Source organism: Spermophilus citellus, assembly GCF_964194105.1.
Source record: "Spermophilus citellus genome assembly, chromosome: 13".
Classification (NCBI taxonomy): domain Eukaryota; kingdom Metazoa; phylum Chordata; class Mammalia; order Rodentia; family Sciuridae; genus Spermophilus; species Spermophilus citellus.
This window is the reverse complement of record NC_138193.1, coordinates 92114369-92127648: the sequence shown is the minus strand read 5'-3', so window position 1 is coordinate 92127648 and position 13280 is coordinate 92114369. Positions and strand designations below refer to the sequence as shown.

The 13280-nt window shown below is 47.9% G+C and overlaps 1 protein-coding gene across 1 annotated transcript in view; it reads right to left on the bottom strand.

Annotated features, from left to right (window-relative positions):
- GALNT14 (polypeptide N-acetylgalactosaminyltransferase 14) overlaps positions 1–13280 on the bottom strand; it is a gene marked incomplete at its 3' end in the record, with an annotated part of 200068 nt that overhangs the window by 48304 nt on the left and 138484 nt on the right. Inside the window, exon 3 of the mRNA XM_081265376.1 lies at positions 173–271. Coding sequence (XP_081121502.1) covers positions 173–271 — 99 coding nt within the window. The remainder of the gene's footprint in view (positions 1–172; positions 272–13280) is intronic.

The window sequence follows — 13280 nt, the reverse complement described above, 5'->3', positions numbered from 1 at the left end:
GACTTTCTCTCCGTAAATGGGGCGATGGCCTCTCCCAGGGTACACAAGTGACCCAGTGTGTAGTCAGAAGGGCCCAGTCCTCTTTTCAGAATGACCCAGGGAGCAGACACAGCGTTGCCAAGCAGGGGCCAGGGTGGACCGCCAGTGAGGAAGGGGCAGGAGGCTGCCTTACCTGCGGATGGTCCTGAGCAGGGTGGAGCGGGCCTCGTTGTGGAAGGTGATGATGATGCTTGTGGGCGGGAGGTCTGTGCAATACACCAGCAGCGTGCACCTGGGAAGGAAAGTGCAAGGCACTTGAGACCATTGGGGGCAGAGCAGACATAAAGGGCTGGGACTGCAGGCATCAGGGAGGCCACCGGTAGGAATAGAGGCCTGGCCTCTGGTGGGACCACCCCAGTGACTTAGCACCGTGTCAGTCCCAGGGCCTCACCTGGCCCTAAGGGGAGGCAGAGAGCTCCTGAAATGACTGAGATGGATTTCAGCCGCCTTGTGGGGAACTTGGACTTGGAGCCAAAGGAAGTTCAGATACAGCAAACAAATGGTGCACACCTGAGTTAGTGCACCATGGTCCTAGCAGCTGCATACTCTCAACTTTGAGTCTTGGGCTCTGTCCCCGCATCTGTGCCCTTCTAACCCTCCTGCTCATGCCACAAGTCAGCAGGCAGATCTCAGCGGCAGAGGCCTCATGGTGGCATGTTCTGGGCCTGCAGCCTCTGCCTACCACACTGTGCAGAGCTCCTGCCACACACACCTAGATCTGGCGTGTTTAAAGAGGCAGAGCCCTGAAGCCCCAGAGTCAGTCATCAACCCCCATCTTGAGCAAGTGTTCACTTCTGCGTGCCCAGGATGACTTTGTATGACAATTACATCCGGGGTAATTTCAATTTAATACCTCGCTGCAAGTGAAAATTGTAGCCTACAGCTCAAAAATGACTAAGATAATGGAAATAAACCCGCCAAGTGAGGCTGGTGCCACGAGGGGCCATCCCTGGGTACACGCTGCCTCCGGTTTCGCTATTTTAGGGTCACCCAGTTACGCGCAGGGGTGGGGGCAGTGAACGAGGAAGTAAACAACAGATGTTTGGGGAGTCAGACATTTGCTCGCATTTCCCCCTTTCTTCTTCCTGGTCTTTTAATTTGGGGTCCAGAGACCAAGGGATGGGCTTCAAGGGGGTGGAGCCCTCTGAAATTGTTTGCAAATTTTTTGTGCAAATGTGCATTTTTCCCCCTTGGGAAGATGGTTCATGGTTTTCAATAGATTCTTAAAGAAGTCTGTGGCCTAAAACATTCAGGGATTCTTGGCCCTAGGTCAACAGTCCTGCCTCCCTGTGGCCACCCTGATGACTGAGGAGTTTGATTGAGGGGAGCAAACACTGAAGGCTCATGGGGTTGGCACAGAAGTTATTCAGAGAAGGCCAGGCTGTCCTGCTCAGGAAGTGTCTGCAAGCTGCCAGGAGTCAGGGAAGGAGGCCCCAAGGGAAGAGATGGTGGAAAGGGTAAATCATGGTGTGCAGCCCTCCCTGTCTGGCCCACCTCCCAAGACACCATCTTACATCCTGCCAGACCCACCTTCTGAGTGTACCCTGCCTTGCACCCCCATGGCTCCAGCTTAGGCGGTCCACCCCACGGTAGGACCACGCAGCAGCCACCTATCCAATCTTTCTGCAGGCCTGTGTTGCCCACCAAGGTCTCCTCTGGCTTGAAGCCCCTCAGTGGTTCCTGATGCGTCCACTCTAGCTTCCTATCATAGCTTTGAGACTTTTCACAATTGGAGTTTCCTATGCAGCCATTGCTCATGCTACATGAATCATTATTCTCAAATTTTCCTCCACCTGAAGGAGCTCCTATTCATCTTTCAATACTCAGAGCAGATAGCCACTCTGCTGAGAAGGCATTCCATACTCCTCTAGATTGGCAATGACCTGTCCTTTGTGCTCCCATAATTCTGTACATATCTGTTCTAGCATTTTTCATGGTGAAACTGTCTCCTCATCTTGACTGTGAAGTTTTCTAGGGAAGGACTCATGACTTTGTTTATATCTGTGTTCCTAGAACAAGCTTTAAGTATACCATGTGCATATTGAGGGAGACACAAAGTCAGGAAATGCATTCCTGGGTCAGTAGCCATCTTAGTCTTTGTGGTTTTATAAGATGTGGAAGCCAGCCACCCAGACGGCTTCCAGGGATTCCCACCTACTAGTCTTCGTGTCCTTGCACAGCCCCCTGCCACACTGAATCAGGCATCTCTTATAAGAAATAGGAGTTGGTGGATGGGACAGTGAGTGACGACTAAGATCAAATCATAGAAGCCCTGCAGTTTCTGCCTTGGCCGCGTGGAGGGAAGCTAGCTGCCATGTTGTGAGGATGCCCAAGCAGCCCTTCAGAGACACCCACAAGGAGAGAAATTGAGGTCACCTGCCCACGCTGGCACCAACCTGTCAGCCATCTGAATAAGCCACCTTCAAAGTGGACCCACGTCCCCACCAAGCCTTTTGATGACACCAGTGGTAACACACTTCTGACTGTAGCCTAAAGAGTCAGCACAGGCGACCCAGCCAAGCTGCTCCAAATTCCTAAAGCACAGACAGGGCGAAGATGGCCCAGGACTTTCGTTTTATGCTAGTAAGTTTAATGGGGGAGAGGGAGAAACCACTCTGAAAAGCAGTATGGAGTTTCCTTAGAAAACTTGGAATGAAACCACCATTTGACCCAGTCATCCCACTCCTCAATTTATACAGAAAGGATTTAAAATCACCATATTATAGTGATGGAGCCATATCAATGTTTATAGCAGCTCAATTCACAATAGCCAGGCTATGATACCAACCTAGGTGACCTTCAACAGATGAATGGATAAAGAAAATGTGGTATATATACACAATGGGATATTACTCAGCTGTAAAGAAGGATGACATTATGGCATTTGCAGGGAAATGGATGGAACTGGAGAATATCACATTAAGTGAAATAAGCCAGTCCCCAAAATCAAAGGTCAAATGTTCTCTCTGATATGTGGATGCTAACACCCAACAAAGGAGGGTAGAAAGAGGAAGAATAGACATTCACTGGATTAGACAAAGAGAAATGAAGGGAAGGGAGAGGGATAGAAATATGAAAGACAGTAGAATGAATCGGACATAAATTTTCCTATCCTTATATATGAATATATGACCAGTGTGACTCTACATCATGTACCCACAAGAATGGGCTCCTGACTAGAATAAGTTATACTCCATGTGTGTATAATATGTCAAATATACTCTACTATCTCATATACATATATATATACATATATACATATGTATATATATATATATATACATATATGTAAAACAAACAAAAAATAAACTATTATACAAAGGGAAGGAAAGTGCTATGAGTCAGTCCCAGGGTGAAGAGGCCTTGGACTTGCCTATGTTTGGACACAGCCCAGACTCTCAGCTAGACACAGTGGGGAGCCAGGAGAGCAGATGGGATTGGCCTTTGGTCAGAGGTGGGAAGTTGCACGAAGGGGCTTGGAGAGGCCCATGCAGTGGGGAACAACAGTGGGCATGCTCAGCACCATGAGCATCGAGCGGGAAGTCAGGGGAGCCATCTCTGAAAGGGAGAGTAGTAAGTCAGGCTCCCAGAGCCTCCTGATCTTACTCAGAGACAGGTAGGGAAAAGAGATCCAGAGCAGAGAGACTCTGCAGGCAGACAGTGCCAGGACCCAGATGTACCCAGTGGCCATGCCCCAAGCTCCTCCTGGCTGCTATGGTCCCAGGAAAGAATCCATGAAAAATCTCCTGCAGGCAGACTGTGAGCACTGCCTTGGGACTGGCTGCTTCTTCCACATGCTACCAGGCAGCGGGTCCCCAAGTTCTGGCTTTTATGATGTAGGTTACTGAGGAGAAAGCTGGAGCAAAATGATAGTATTTGGAGTTATTATCTGCTGAAAGAGTTTTGGGGGACAGAAGCCACTTTCCCTGTCTTGGAGGTGCTAGCTGGGGAGGCAAGTGTGTCGATGCACAGTGACAGAAGCTGGCACACAATTAGGCAGGGTTGGAATCATCTAGAATGGTAAAGAAGGCAGAAAGGAGGTGCTGAATCTCACAGGGTAAGGCAGGGGTATGCAGACAGAAAATGGAATATAGCAGTTCACAGTTCCTGGCCTAGGAGTCTGGACTTCAACTACCAGCATGGGACCTTGAGTGAATCACCCACCTCTCCAGCCTGTAGGGTGCTTATCTGTGAAAGGGGGCTGGCTCAAAGCCCTTCTGCTTTCTAGGACACAACCCCAGTGACCCACCTCCTCCAACCATGTCCCGTCTGCAGTTACCACTCAGTCAAACTAGGATGGATTGATTAGGATACAGCTCTCATAACCTAACCATTTCACCTCTGAATATTCCTGCATTAACACAGGAGCTTCTGAGGAACACCTCATATCCAAACCAAGCAGATGCTTCAAAAATAGGAACTATCATTATTTCTAACAGCAGTCCAAATCTGCAGGTGACTGCCTGTCTGTGTGACATGGTCAGGTCTTTCAAGTACAGGAAAGGGGTCTTTGGTGAGTGGTTCCATCCTGTTCCAACAGCAGGTGAGGAGCAGAGGGAGGCAGGAGGAGGGAGGGTTCAAAGAATGCAGCACCAACGTTAGCGAGATGGTGGATTTGAATCTGGATCTGCTGAGAACTGCCTGGGGACCCTGGGCCTGTTGTTTACCTTCTCTGAGCCTCAATGTAAAATGTGGATGAACCCCTCCCTCCCTCCCAGGCTTGCTGTGAAGACAGCAGATAATGCACAAAGGGCACCTGGGACTCAGTAGGCACCAAGTAAACGGCAGCTAGAATTGTTATCCCAGCTAGAAATCAGAGCCGCTGCAGCAGTCCCTGAGTGGTGGGCACTAACCAGAATCATAAGCTCATGGGGTAGAAAATGAAGGGACTTTGGAGATGACCCAGTTCAACCCTGATGGGCAGAACTAGTAACTCAGCAGGTATGGTTTGGAGACTGGACAGGAAGGCTGGGAGGTCCCCAGCACATGCAGGCCCAGGGAAGGCAGATGGCAGGGTGGTGTCTCACACTCAGGACTCCTTGGGACCTCTTGCCTCAACTGAATGTCACAGCAACAGGTGAGAACCTCCCCTCTGCGGATGAGGTAAGGGGAGGCAGAACTGACTTTAGATCAAATGGCAGGTGTATGAATGGGGTGAGGGGACTCCCAAGCTGGCTGGTGCTCATCCCTAGTGTCTCCTGTGAACTCTCCCTGATCCAAGGCAAGGAGCCCAAGGTGCTGTGCTGGCTGGGCCCATCAGCCTCTGAGCACTGCACACCTGCCATAATAGGTCCGGCCTACAGCCTATGAGCACTGGGCTCTCTCAAGAGGCCTTGAGGTCGAGAAAAATCCTTAATGCTGGACGCCACGAGGACAGTCAGCCCAGACAGTGGGCTTTCTGTGGGAGGGATTGAAAAGACAAATCCAACAGTGAGCTCTCCCAGGGGTAGAGGGGAATAGAGAAGGCGGCCAAGGCTGAGCCCTGGCGCCAGCACAGAAAGCATGTTGATAATTTATTAAAGATTCAGGGGTTTTACGGAAGAGCAGAGCCGGTGAGCAGGGAGGATCCGGGTGGGGGTGGGGGTGCCAAACCCATCTCCTGCAACCGGGAGGAAGGTGGGGCTTTGGCTGCGTGGGGACACAGGCTGGGGTGCCAGCAGATGGCCGCAGCAGCTCCTGATAGCACGCTGCTCTAAGTCGATTTCTAACATGTGATTTCTTGTTCTTTTCAAAGAAAGATTCAGAGGAGACCATGGATTTCTCCGAGTTAAGGTGGGCTCAATGAGCCTCCCAGACCAACAAGATCAGGGCATTCAGTGCCACTTACTGGTCAGAGATGTTTCCAGGGAGGTGTTCTGAGACGCTAACCTGAGACCTGAAAAGGACAAGCCCCACACTCCACCACCACCTCCTGCCTACCCTGGCACATAAATATGTGACAACATGAGTACATCAGAGCCTGCACAGTGACCCCTGCTGTCAGTTACGGCAGTTCTGTAATGAGGTACACAATGCTGTTTATCCCACAAGCTCATGAAATAGCACAGCCGCCTAGAAAACAGAGGATGATGATTATCACACTTGTCTCCGTTTGGTCCCACAGCTCGCCGGGGAGGCTGGGGCCAGGACCCAGGAGCTGTGACTCTCTGGACATATGGTCTTCCTCTAGCTGCATGCTGCCTCCATGAAAGGAAAGACCTGCTCATGAATTATAAACACTCAGAATTTTATTCTCGGGCATAAAAGCAGGAAGGAGTGATGGAGAGGGAGGCTGCTCACTGAAACAGAAGGGAAAGCACAGATTTTATTATGATGTTGGTGTAAAAGGAGCCACACTGGCTCCCCCAGAATTGACAAGGGCTCTGAGTCGTGAAGCAGGGCTCTGGCGTCCTCGAGGGGAGATGGAGGACAGTTACTGAATGGGGGAAGATCACACCAATATGTAGCATGACCTACCGGGAATCAAACAGGTGGGGAAGTCTTGGGTTGAACCTCAGTTTCTGGGGAGCTCACCAGTGACTTCCCTGGTCTACTTAGTCCCTGGTTTATGGCAACAGCACTATCCATCTTGTGGAGTGTGTTTAAATTACACTTGTGGGACCCCTACCACCAGGTGCTGTACGGAGCACCTCGAGTATTTAATGCTCCCAGCAGTTCTGGGAGGTGACTCTGTTTTATAGACTCATTACAGGAGACTGAGGCACAGACAGACCAACTCTCTACAGCTAGGAGAGGGGACTGGAGCTCAGGTTGCTGGACTCCAGGGTTTCTGTCCCATATAATGCTCTCCCTGCTAGGGTTGTCCTAATCGTTACTTAAAGTCCATTCTGCACCCCTGCACCCTGAGGGGGTACCCATATACCCCTACTAAAATCAGCATCTAGAGAAGCAATTTTTACTGAGTTCCAGAAACCAGCCGTTGCCCAAGAGGGAAGAATAGGCTCCTGCTCTTGCAAAGGAAGATGGTAAAAATACTGGCTGGGCCACCACAGGGACATCCTAACAGGGGTTTCTCCACGATGCCCAATTGAGGCCTGGAAGGGTGGGGAGGATGTGCCCACAAAAAGGCTCTGGGTGGGATGGTTCATGAACATCTGTTCCTGAACAGAAATCAGAGTTTCCTGCCAATTTCTGCACTTCCAGTGCATGCTGCAGAGGTCAGACCCAGGCCACGGAAATGAATAAGTCATCTTCTCCATATGCTCCATGTCCCTCGACTTCACAGCCAGAGGCAACAGGAAACACAGGCAGAGGATGTCCAGCGGGGGTGGGACTAACATTCTAGGGGAGTCGTGTGTCCACAAGGGAGTGACACTGTGGATCGCTGGTGCAGGTGGGGTGGCACACATGCTCTGTCCCCTGCATCTTCCTCTTGTCCCTACCTCTGCCATCTGTTCTAGTCCAGCAGAAGCCTCACAGACATCACCGTCTCCTCCTTCCTCACCACCACGGCCCAACTCAGGATGGATGTGGGTGAGGAAGAAGGGACAAGGAGGAGCTCTTGGCCCAGTGCCCTTCCCCGAATGTCAGTTCGCTCAGGACAGGGAGCAGAGAACTTGTTACTACTGGCCTTTAGAAGCACAAATTTCATTTTTAGAGCTGAGAACATCTAATCCACCCCCAGCTCTGTTCTATCTAAGGACACCTGCTCTCAGCTAGGAGGAAAGGGAAGATGAATAAAAATATATAAAACGTCAACTCTGGGGCTGACCTCTTAGGTTCAAACCCAGCTCCTCAGAAGGGAAAAATTGCAAGCAGTATAAAAATTATGACAACTGCAAAATCAGAAATTCCTTTTAATCTCATTTCATGGGCAACACTGATACACTGTAAGGCATGAAATTTTTATTTCATGTCAATTTTATTGGGATTTCACATGCAGATTAATTTGTTCATCCACATAAACATGTACTGCTCCCACTTCTAGCCTCAACACTCACCCTCACTCAGAGCTGCAGAAACCCCGTGTCTCATAAAAGACACTTAAAGCAGTGCTGAGACTGGCCACTCCATTACGATGCCACATTTTTAGCATGCTATTAAATTCCAGAGTGTTTGGAAAGGAATAAATGGGTCCAAGCAGAGAGGTGAAATACTTAGGACCTTGGCTGGGCACAGTGATGGGCAGCTTCTAAAACCTCACCTCCTTATAGAAGCCCCTTGTCTTGAGTGGGGACTGAACCTGTTGACTGGCTTCAAAAGAGCAGAATATGCTGAAGCAGGGGGATATCACAAAAGACTGGCATGTGTGCTTTGGTGAAGCAAGCTGCCATGATGGAGAGCCCCGTGTGGCAAGGACCTGAATCATGCCCACAGCCACAGGAGTGAGCCTGGAAGACAGTCCTCCTGGAGTCAGGCCCTGAGATGACTACAATCCCCGAGGAGCCCTTGATAGCAGCTTGGGAGGGAGCCTGAACCAGAGGACTCACCTAAGCCATGCCTGACCCCCCAGAAACTGAGATGATATTTTAAGCCATTATGTTTTGAAGTAATGTGTTACACAGTCATAGATAAAAAAGCTGGGACACCCTTAGCTATGCAAGAAAAACAAGTTCAACATGGTTACTCATGTGCAAGGGTACAAGGCAAATTTCCCTGTACCCGGAGGAAGAGCCATGTGATTGCATCCCCATCCTTCCCACTCCCCCAGGTTCCCCATGGGACCATTGGTTCACACTCTGCTGGCCTCCATTACAAGATGGTGCTAGGGGAGGGATGCCTTGGGGCTCCTACATGCAGAGGGAAGCCACTATTTGAGTGATTGTTTCTCATGGTATTTAACTAAGTACCCTTCCACATGCCTAGGGTAGAAGTTAGTTTGTTCCATAGCCCAGAGTCAAAAGGGTGTCCTAGGTGTTAACACAGACATTCCTCCTTTCTCTGAGCACAAGTCCATTTTGCAGGGCACCTGGACTCAGGGCCAGCCTATTCAGGCCAACACATGCATTCCCTTCACCTAACACCACTCTGTTCTTGCTTGAGTCTTTCTCAACTAACCTGGCTTCACATCTGCTGTTCACTTCTGGCTCCTTGGAGGACCCTTCCTGGATGTTTCGCTACCTGCTTCTGATAACATCTGATTCTTCAGAAAAGCTACACCTTGACACTTCCAGGGCCCTTCCCCTGTCTGATTTATTGCAAGCTGTCCATCAGAATGATGATCCCAAATATGATGATCTGCAAGTCCCTTATTTCTTGGCAAAGGAAGAGTGCCCCTGGGGTCTCTCCGGGTACACTGGGATGCTAACTAGAGAAGGGGGACACTCTGATGGGGCCCTGTTGTCCAGACTCTCTTAAAGGCTTAGTCTCTTTATTTTTGAACTATCAACAGCTAGAAGACTTCTGTCTGTGGCTCCAAGCAAACTACTGGGTTGTTGCAATACTAGACTGGGGGCAGGAGTGGGGAGGGGACACACATAGATCCCCCAATTAAGTCAAGCTGTTGGCAGTATCTCTGGATGTCTACGCACATTTGGTGATTAAAGTAGAAAAGGGTCGTTGGGAAACAATAAATACTCAATACTGGATTATACTTTTTTTATGATTTGCAAATGCTCATGAACCTGTTAAAAAAGTTCGAGAGTTCTGTTAGCCCACTCTTTACCAAGTTTCTGTTCCCAAACCTTACATCCATCCCTCCATTCCTCCATCTGTCCCCTTACACTCTTTCCTTTTTATTAGCACACGATTCTTCATAGAAAATTGGCACTCAAATACTTATTGGATATATGTTTATCAAAATACCACACCGTCCATGAAACAGAAATTCCTGGGACATCAGTTTAGAAAACACTGGCTCCTGCTTCCTTTTTTACAGACTGGGAGATTGGGAGCAGTGAGCCCCCTAGTGGCAGGGCTAAGCTGCTTCTTGGCAACTGAACTTGCTGTTTCCTTAAGACTCTCAGGCTTGGGGACCCCACCCAACAACACATGGAGACTTCAGGCCCAGCCCACGGTGGGGTTACTGGCCACCTCTGCCTTCAATGGCCCTTTACCACACTCTGTCCCTAGAACATTCTGATCAAGGTCCCTGTTCCTTCTCCACATTGCTCAATCCAATGGGAACTAAAGTCTATCTTGGCATCGAGGGTCTCGCCTCCTATTGAGCATTCAGTCTTCTGCCCCTGGCGTGGCTCTTCTCTTCATAGGCTGTTTCCTCTGGGCTTTCCTTTTCCTTCTCTCATCTTAAATTTGGGGTTTTGCAAAGAAACTCTGAGGACTTCTTCTCAATTTTCTTCTTCTCTGGACCATCTTATTTGTCTAAAACCCTTCCATTCCCCACCTGTTTGCTAACAACATCTAACCTACATACTGATGCACACCTTCCCCTGCAAGTCCCCATGAATGATCTGGTCACCCACCTTCTGTCTCCTACACCTTGGCCAAGACTGCTGACCCTTTGTGCTCTCTAGCTCTGCATGTACCATGTGCCCAAGCTGAAGATATATTCTCCCACCCTGCCCTCTTCTCCCCCACATCCAATCCAATTAAACCTAATCTTGTCAATCCTTCTTCCTTATCTCTCCATCTGGCTGTTTCTCCACATTTCCATCATATTTTTTTTTCTAAACGACTGCAGCAACTTCCTGTCTTTATCCTGTTCCAATCTATCCTGTGTGCTGCAGATAGAATGATTTTTCTGAAACTATCATTTATACCTTTCGATGCTGCTTAACACAAAATAAAGTCGAGACTCCCAATCATGGCTTGCCATCCTTGAATGGCCTGGATTCTGAAGTCCTCAGACCCCTGCCTGCTGCACCTTCAAAGCACCAGTCACACTCTGTTTAACCTGTTCGTTGTCCCCTATAGACCTTTGCAAGTGCCCTCTCTTCCCCCTGTATCTGAAATGCACTCTGCTTTCTTCCAAAGCCTGGCTATTTTTTTTTATTTCTCTCTTCTAATCTTGGCTTGGAAGTTACTTCCCCTGGGGAGCTTTTCTCAATCTCCCAAGGCTTTTCCAGTGTGCTTCTCCAGGATCATGCATTCAACCCCATTGCTGTAATTTATTACCAAGTGTTGTGAAATTACTTTTCTGTCTCCTCTACTGACTGCAGCTGCGATGAAGGCAAAGACTTATTTGTGGTTGTAACCCCAGTACCTGGCATGGTGACTAAACACAGTTGACACACAATAATGTCTGAAGAATGAGTGGACAGTAGGGTGGAAGTAGGTGCGGTTTTCATGGGGCCACTATGGGGGTGGATATCCTTTGTCACGCCATGGATGATTTGCAAGCAAGAGGGAGATACAGAGAATGAGGGTCAAGGTCAGGAAGGTAGCAGAGATCAAGCCAGTAAGAGAAACTGAAGAGTCCAGAAGCTGGGGCGCTATGGTGAGGAGAGGAAGGGATCTTGGGTGAAAGTTGTCCTGGGAGAACACCTTGGACGGCACTTGTCCTCCTCAGCTTTTTCTGTTAGGAACAGTCACTGGATTTAAAAGACAGGGGTTTCTTGTTTACCAAAGTCCCAGGAAAGGTGACTAATGCTTCCCAAGTGAGGAGAGGCTGAATCCCATCCCACTATGGCTCAGACACTGTCTTCTAGACAGGCACCTATGATGTGGTGGCCAATGGCCCCATGCAGCTACCAAGACACTGGCAATGTGTCTCCTCTGAATGGAGCTGTGCTGTAAGCATAAGTACACACAAGTTTTCCAGGACTTAGAATAAAAAAAGATTGTAAAATAATTCACTAGTTTGTTTTTACTCTGATTGCATGTGGAAGTGTTAACATCTGGATATGTTGAAGTAAATAAAATAAATTATGAAAATTAATCTTGCTTTCTTCTTTTACTTTTTTAAAAACATGACTCTTTTTTTATTGGTTGTTCAAAACATTACAAAGCTCTTGACATATCATGTTTCATACATTAGATTCAAGTGGGTTATGAACCCCCAATTTTACCCCATATACAGATTGCAGAATCACATCGGTTACACATCACATTTTTACATACTGCCATATTAGTAACTGTTGTATTCTGCTACCTTTCCTATCCCCTACTATCCCCCCTCCTCTCCCCTCCCATCTTCTCTCTCTACCCCATCTACTGTAATTCATTTCTCTCCTTGTTTATTTTCCCGTTCCCCTCACAACCTCTTATGTGAAATTTTGTATAACAATGAGGGTCTCCCTCCATTACCATGCAATTTCGCTTTTCTCTCCCTTTCCCTCCCACCTAATGTATCTGTTTAATGTTGATCTTTTCTTCCTGCTCTTCCTCCCTGCTCTGTTCTTAGTTGTTCTCATTATATCAAAGAAGACATTTGGTATTTGTTTTTTAGGGATTGGCTAGCTTCACTAAGCATAATCTGCTCTAGTGCCATCCATTTCCCTGCAAATTCCGTGATTTTGTCATTTTTTAGTGCTGCATAATACTCCATGGTGTATAAATGCCACATTTTTTTTTATCCATTCATCTATTGAAGGGCATCTGGGTTGGTTCCACAGTCTAGCAATTGTGAATTGTGCTGCTATGAACATCGATGTGGCAGTATCCCTGTAGTATGCTCTTTTAAGGTCTTCAGGGAATAGTCCGAGAAGGGCAATAGCTGGGTCGAATGGTGGTTCCATTCCCAGCTTTCCCAGGAATCTCCATACTGCTTTCCAAATTGGCCGCACCAGTTTGCAGCCCCACCAGCAATGTGCAAGAGTACCCTTTTCCCCACATCCTCGCCAGCACTTTTTAATTACACGTGTGGCTCACGTGTATTTCTATTGGATGCTGTTGTCCTAAGTTGTCACTGAATTTCAGGTTGTATATAATTTAAAATGCCAACATGAGTATCAGGCAATGGTTTCCAGGTATTAGATTCTTTTGTAAGAATGAAATAAAAACATTACAGAAACCATTATTAGTTTTGCAACACTTTACTTTGTAGGAAAGGGTATATTTTTAAAAATTCTACCATCTACCATCGTCATTTCATAAAAGAAAGGGTGTTTAAATAACAGAAAAGGCCACAATCTCAGAAATAACCAATAGCCCTTTAAAATTGTAAAGTTTAGCTTTAAGGAAATGTCCCTCATTATCTCCTCTGTCTCCTAGCTCCATGAATCAGACCTGCACTCATTTACCAACTGGTATCTGAAAGCATAGTTCAAGGGTGTGTACCACTCAATCAAGCTGCACTTTTGACTACCCATGCTCCGTAGACAGTATAAGTACCACCACTCTTTGTTTTGAGACCAGCAGACCCGTCTCTATTCTTGGTGTTGCCAATGCTCACCAGCCAGGTG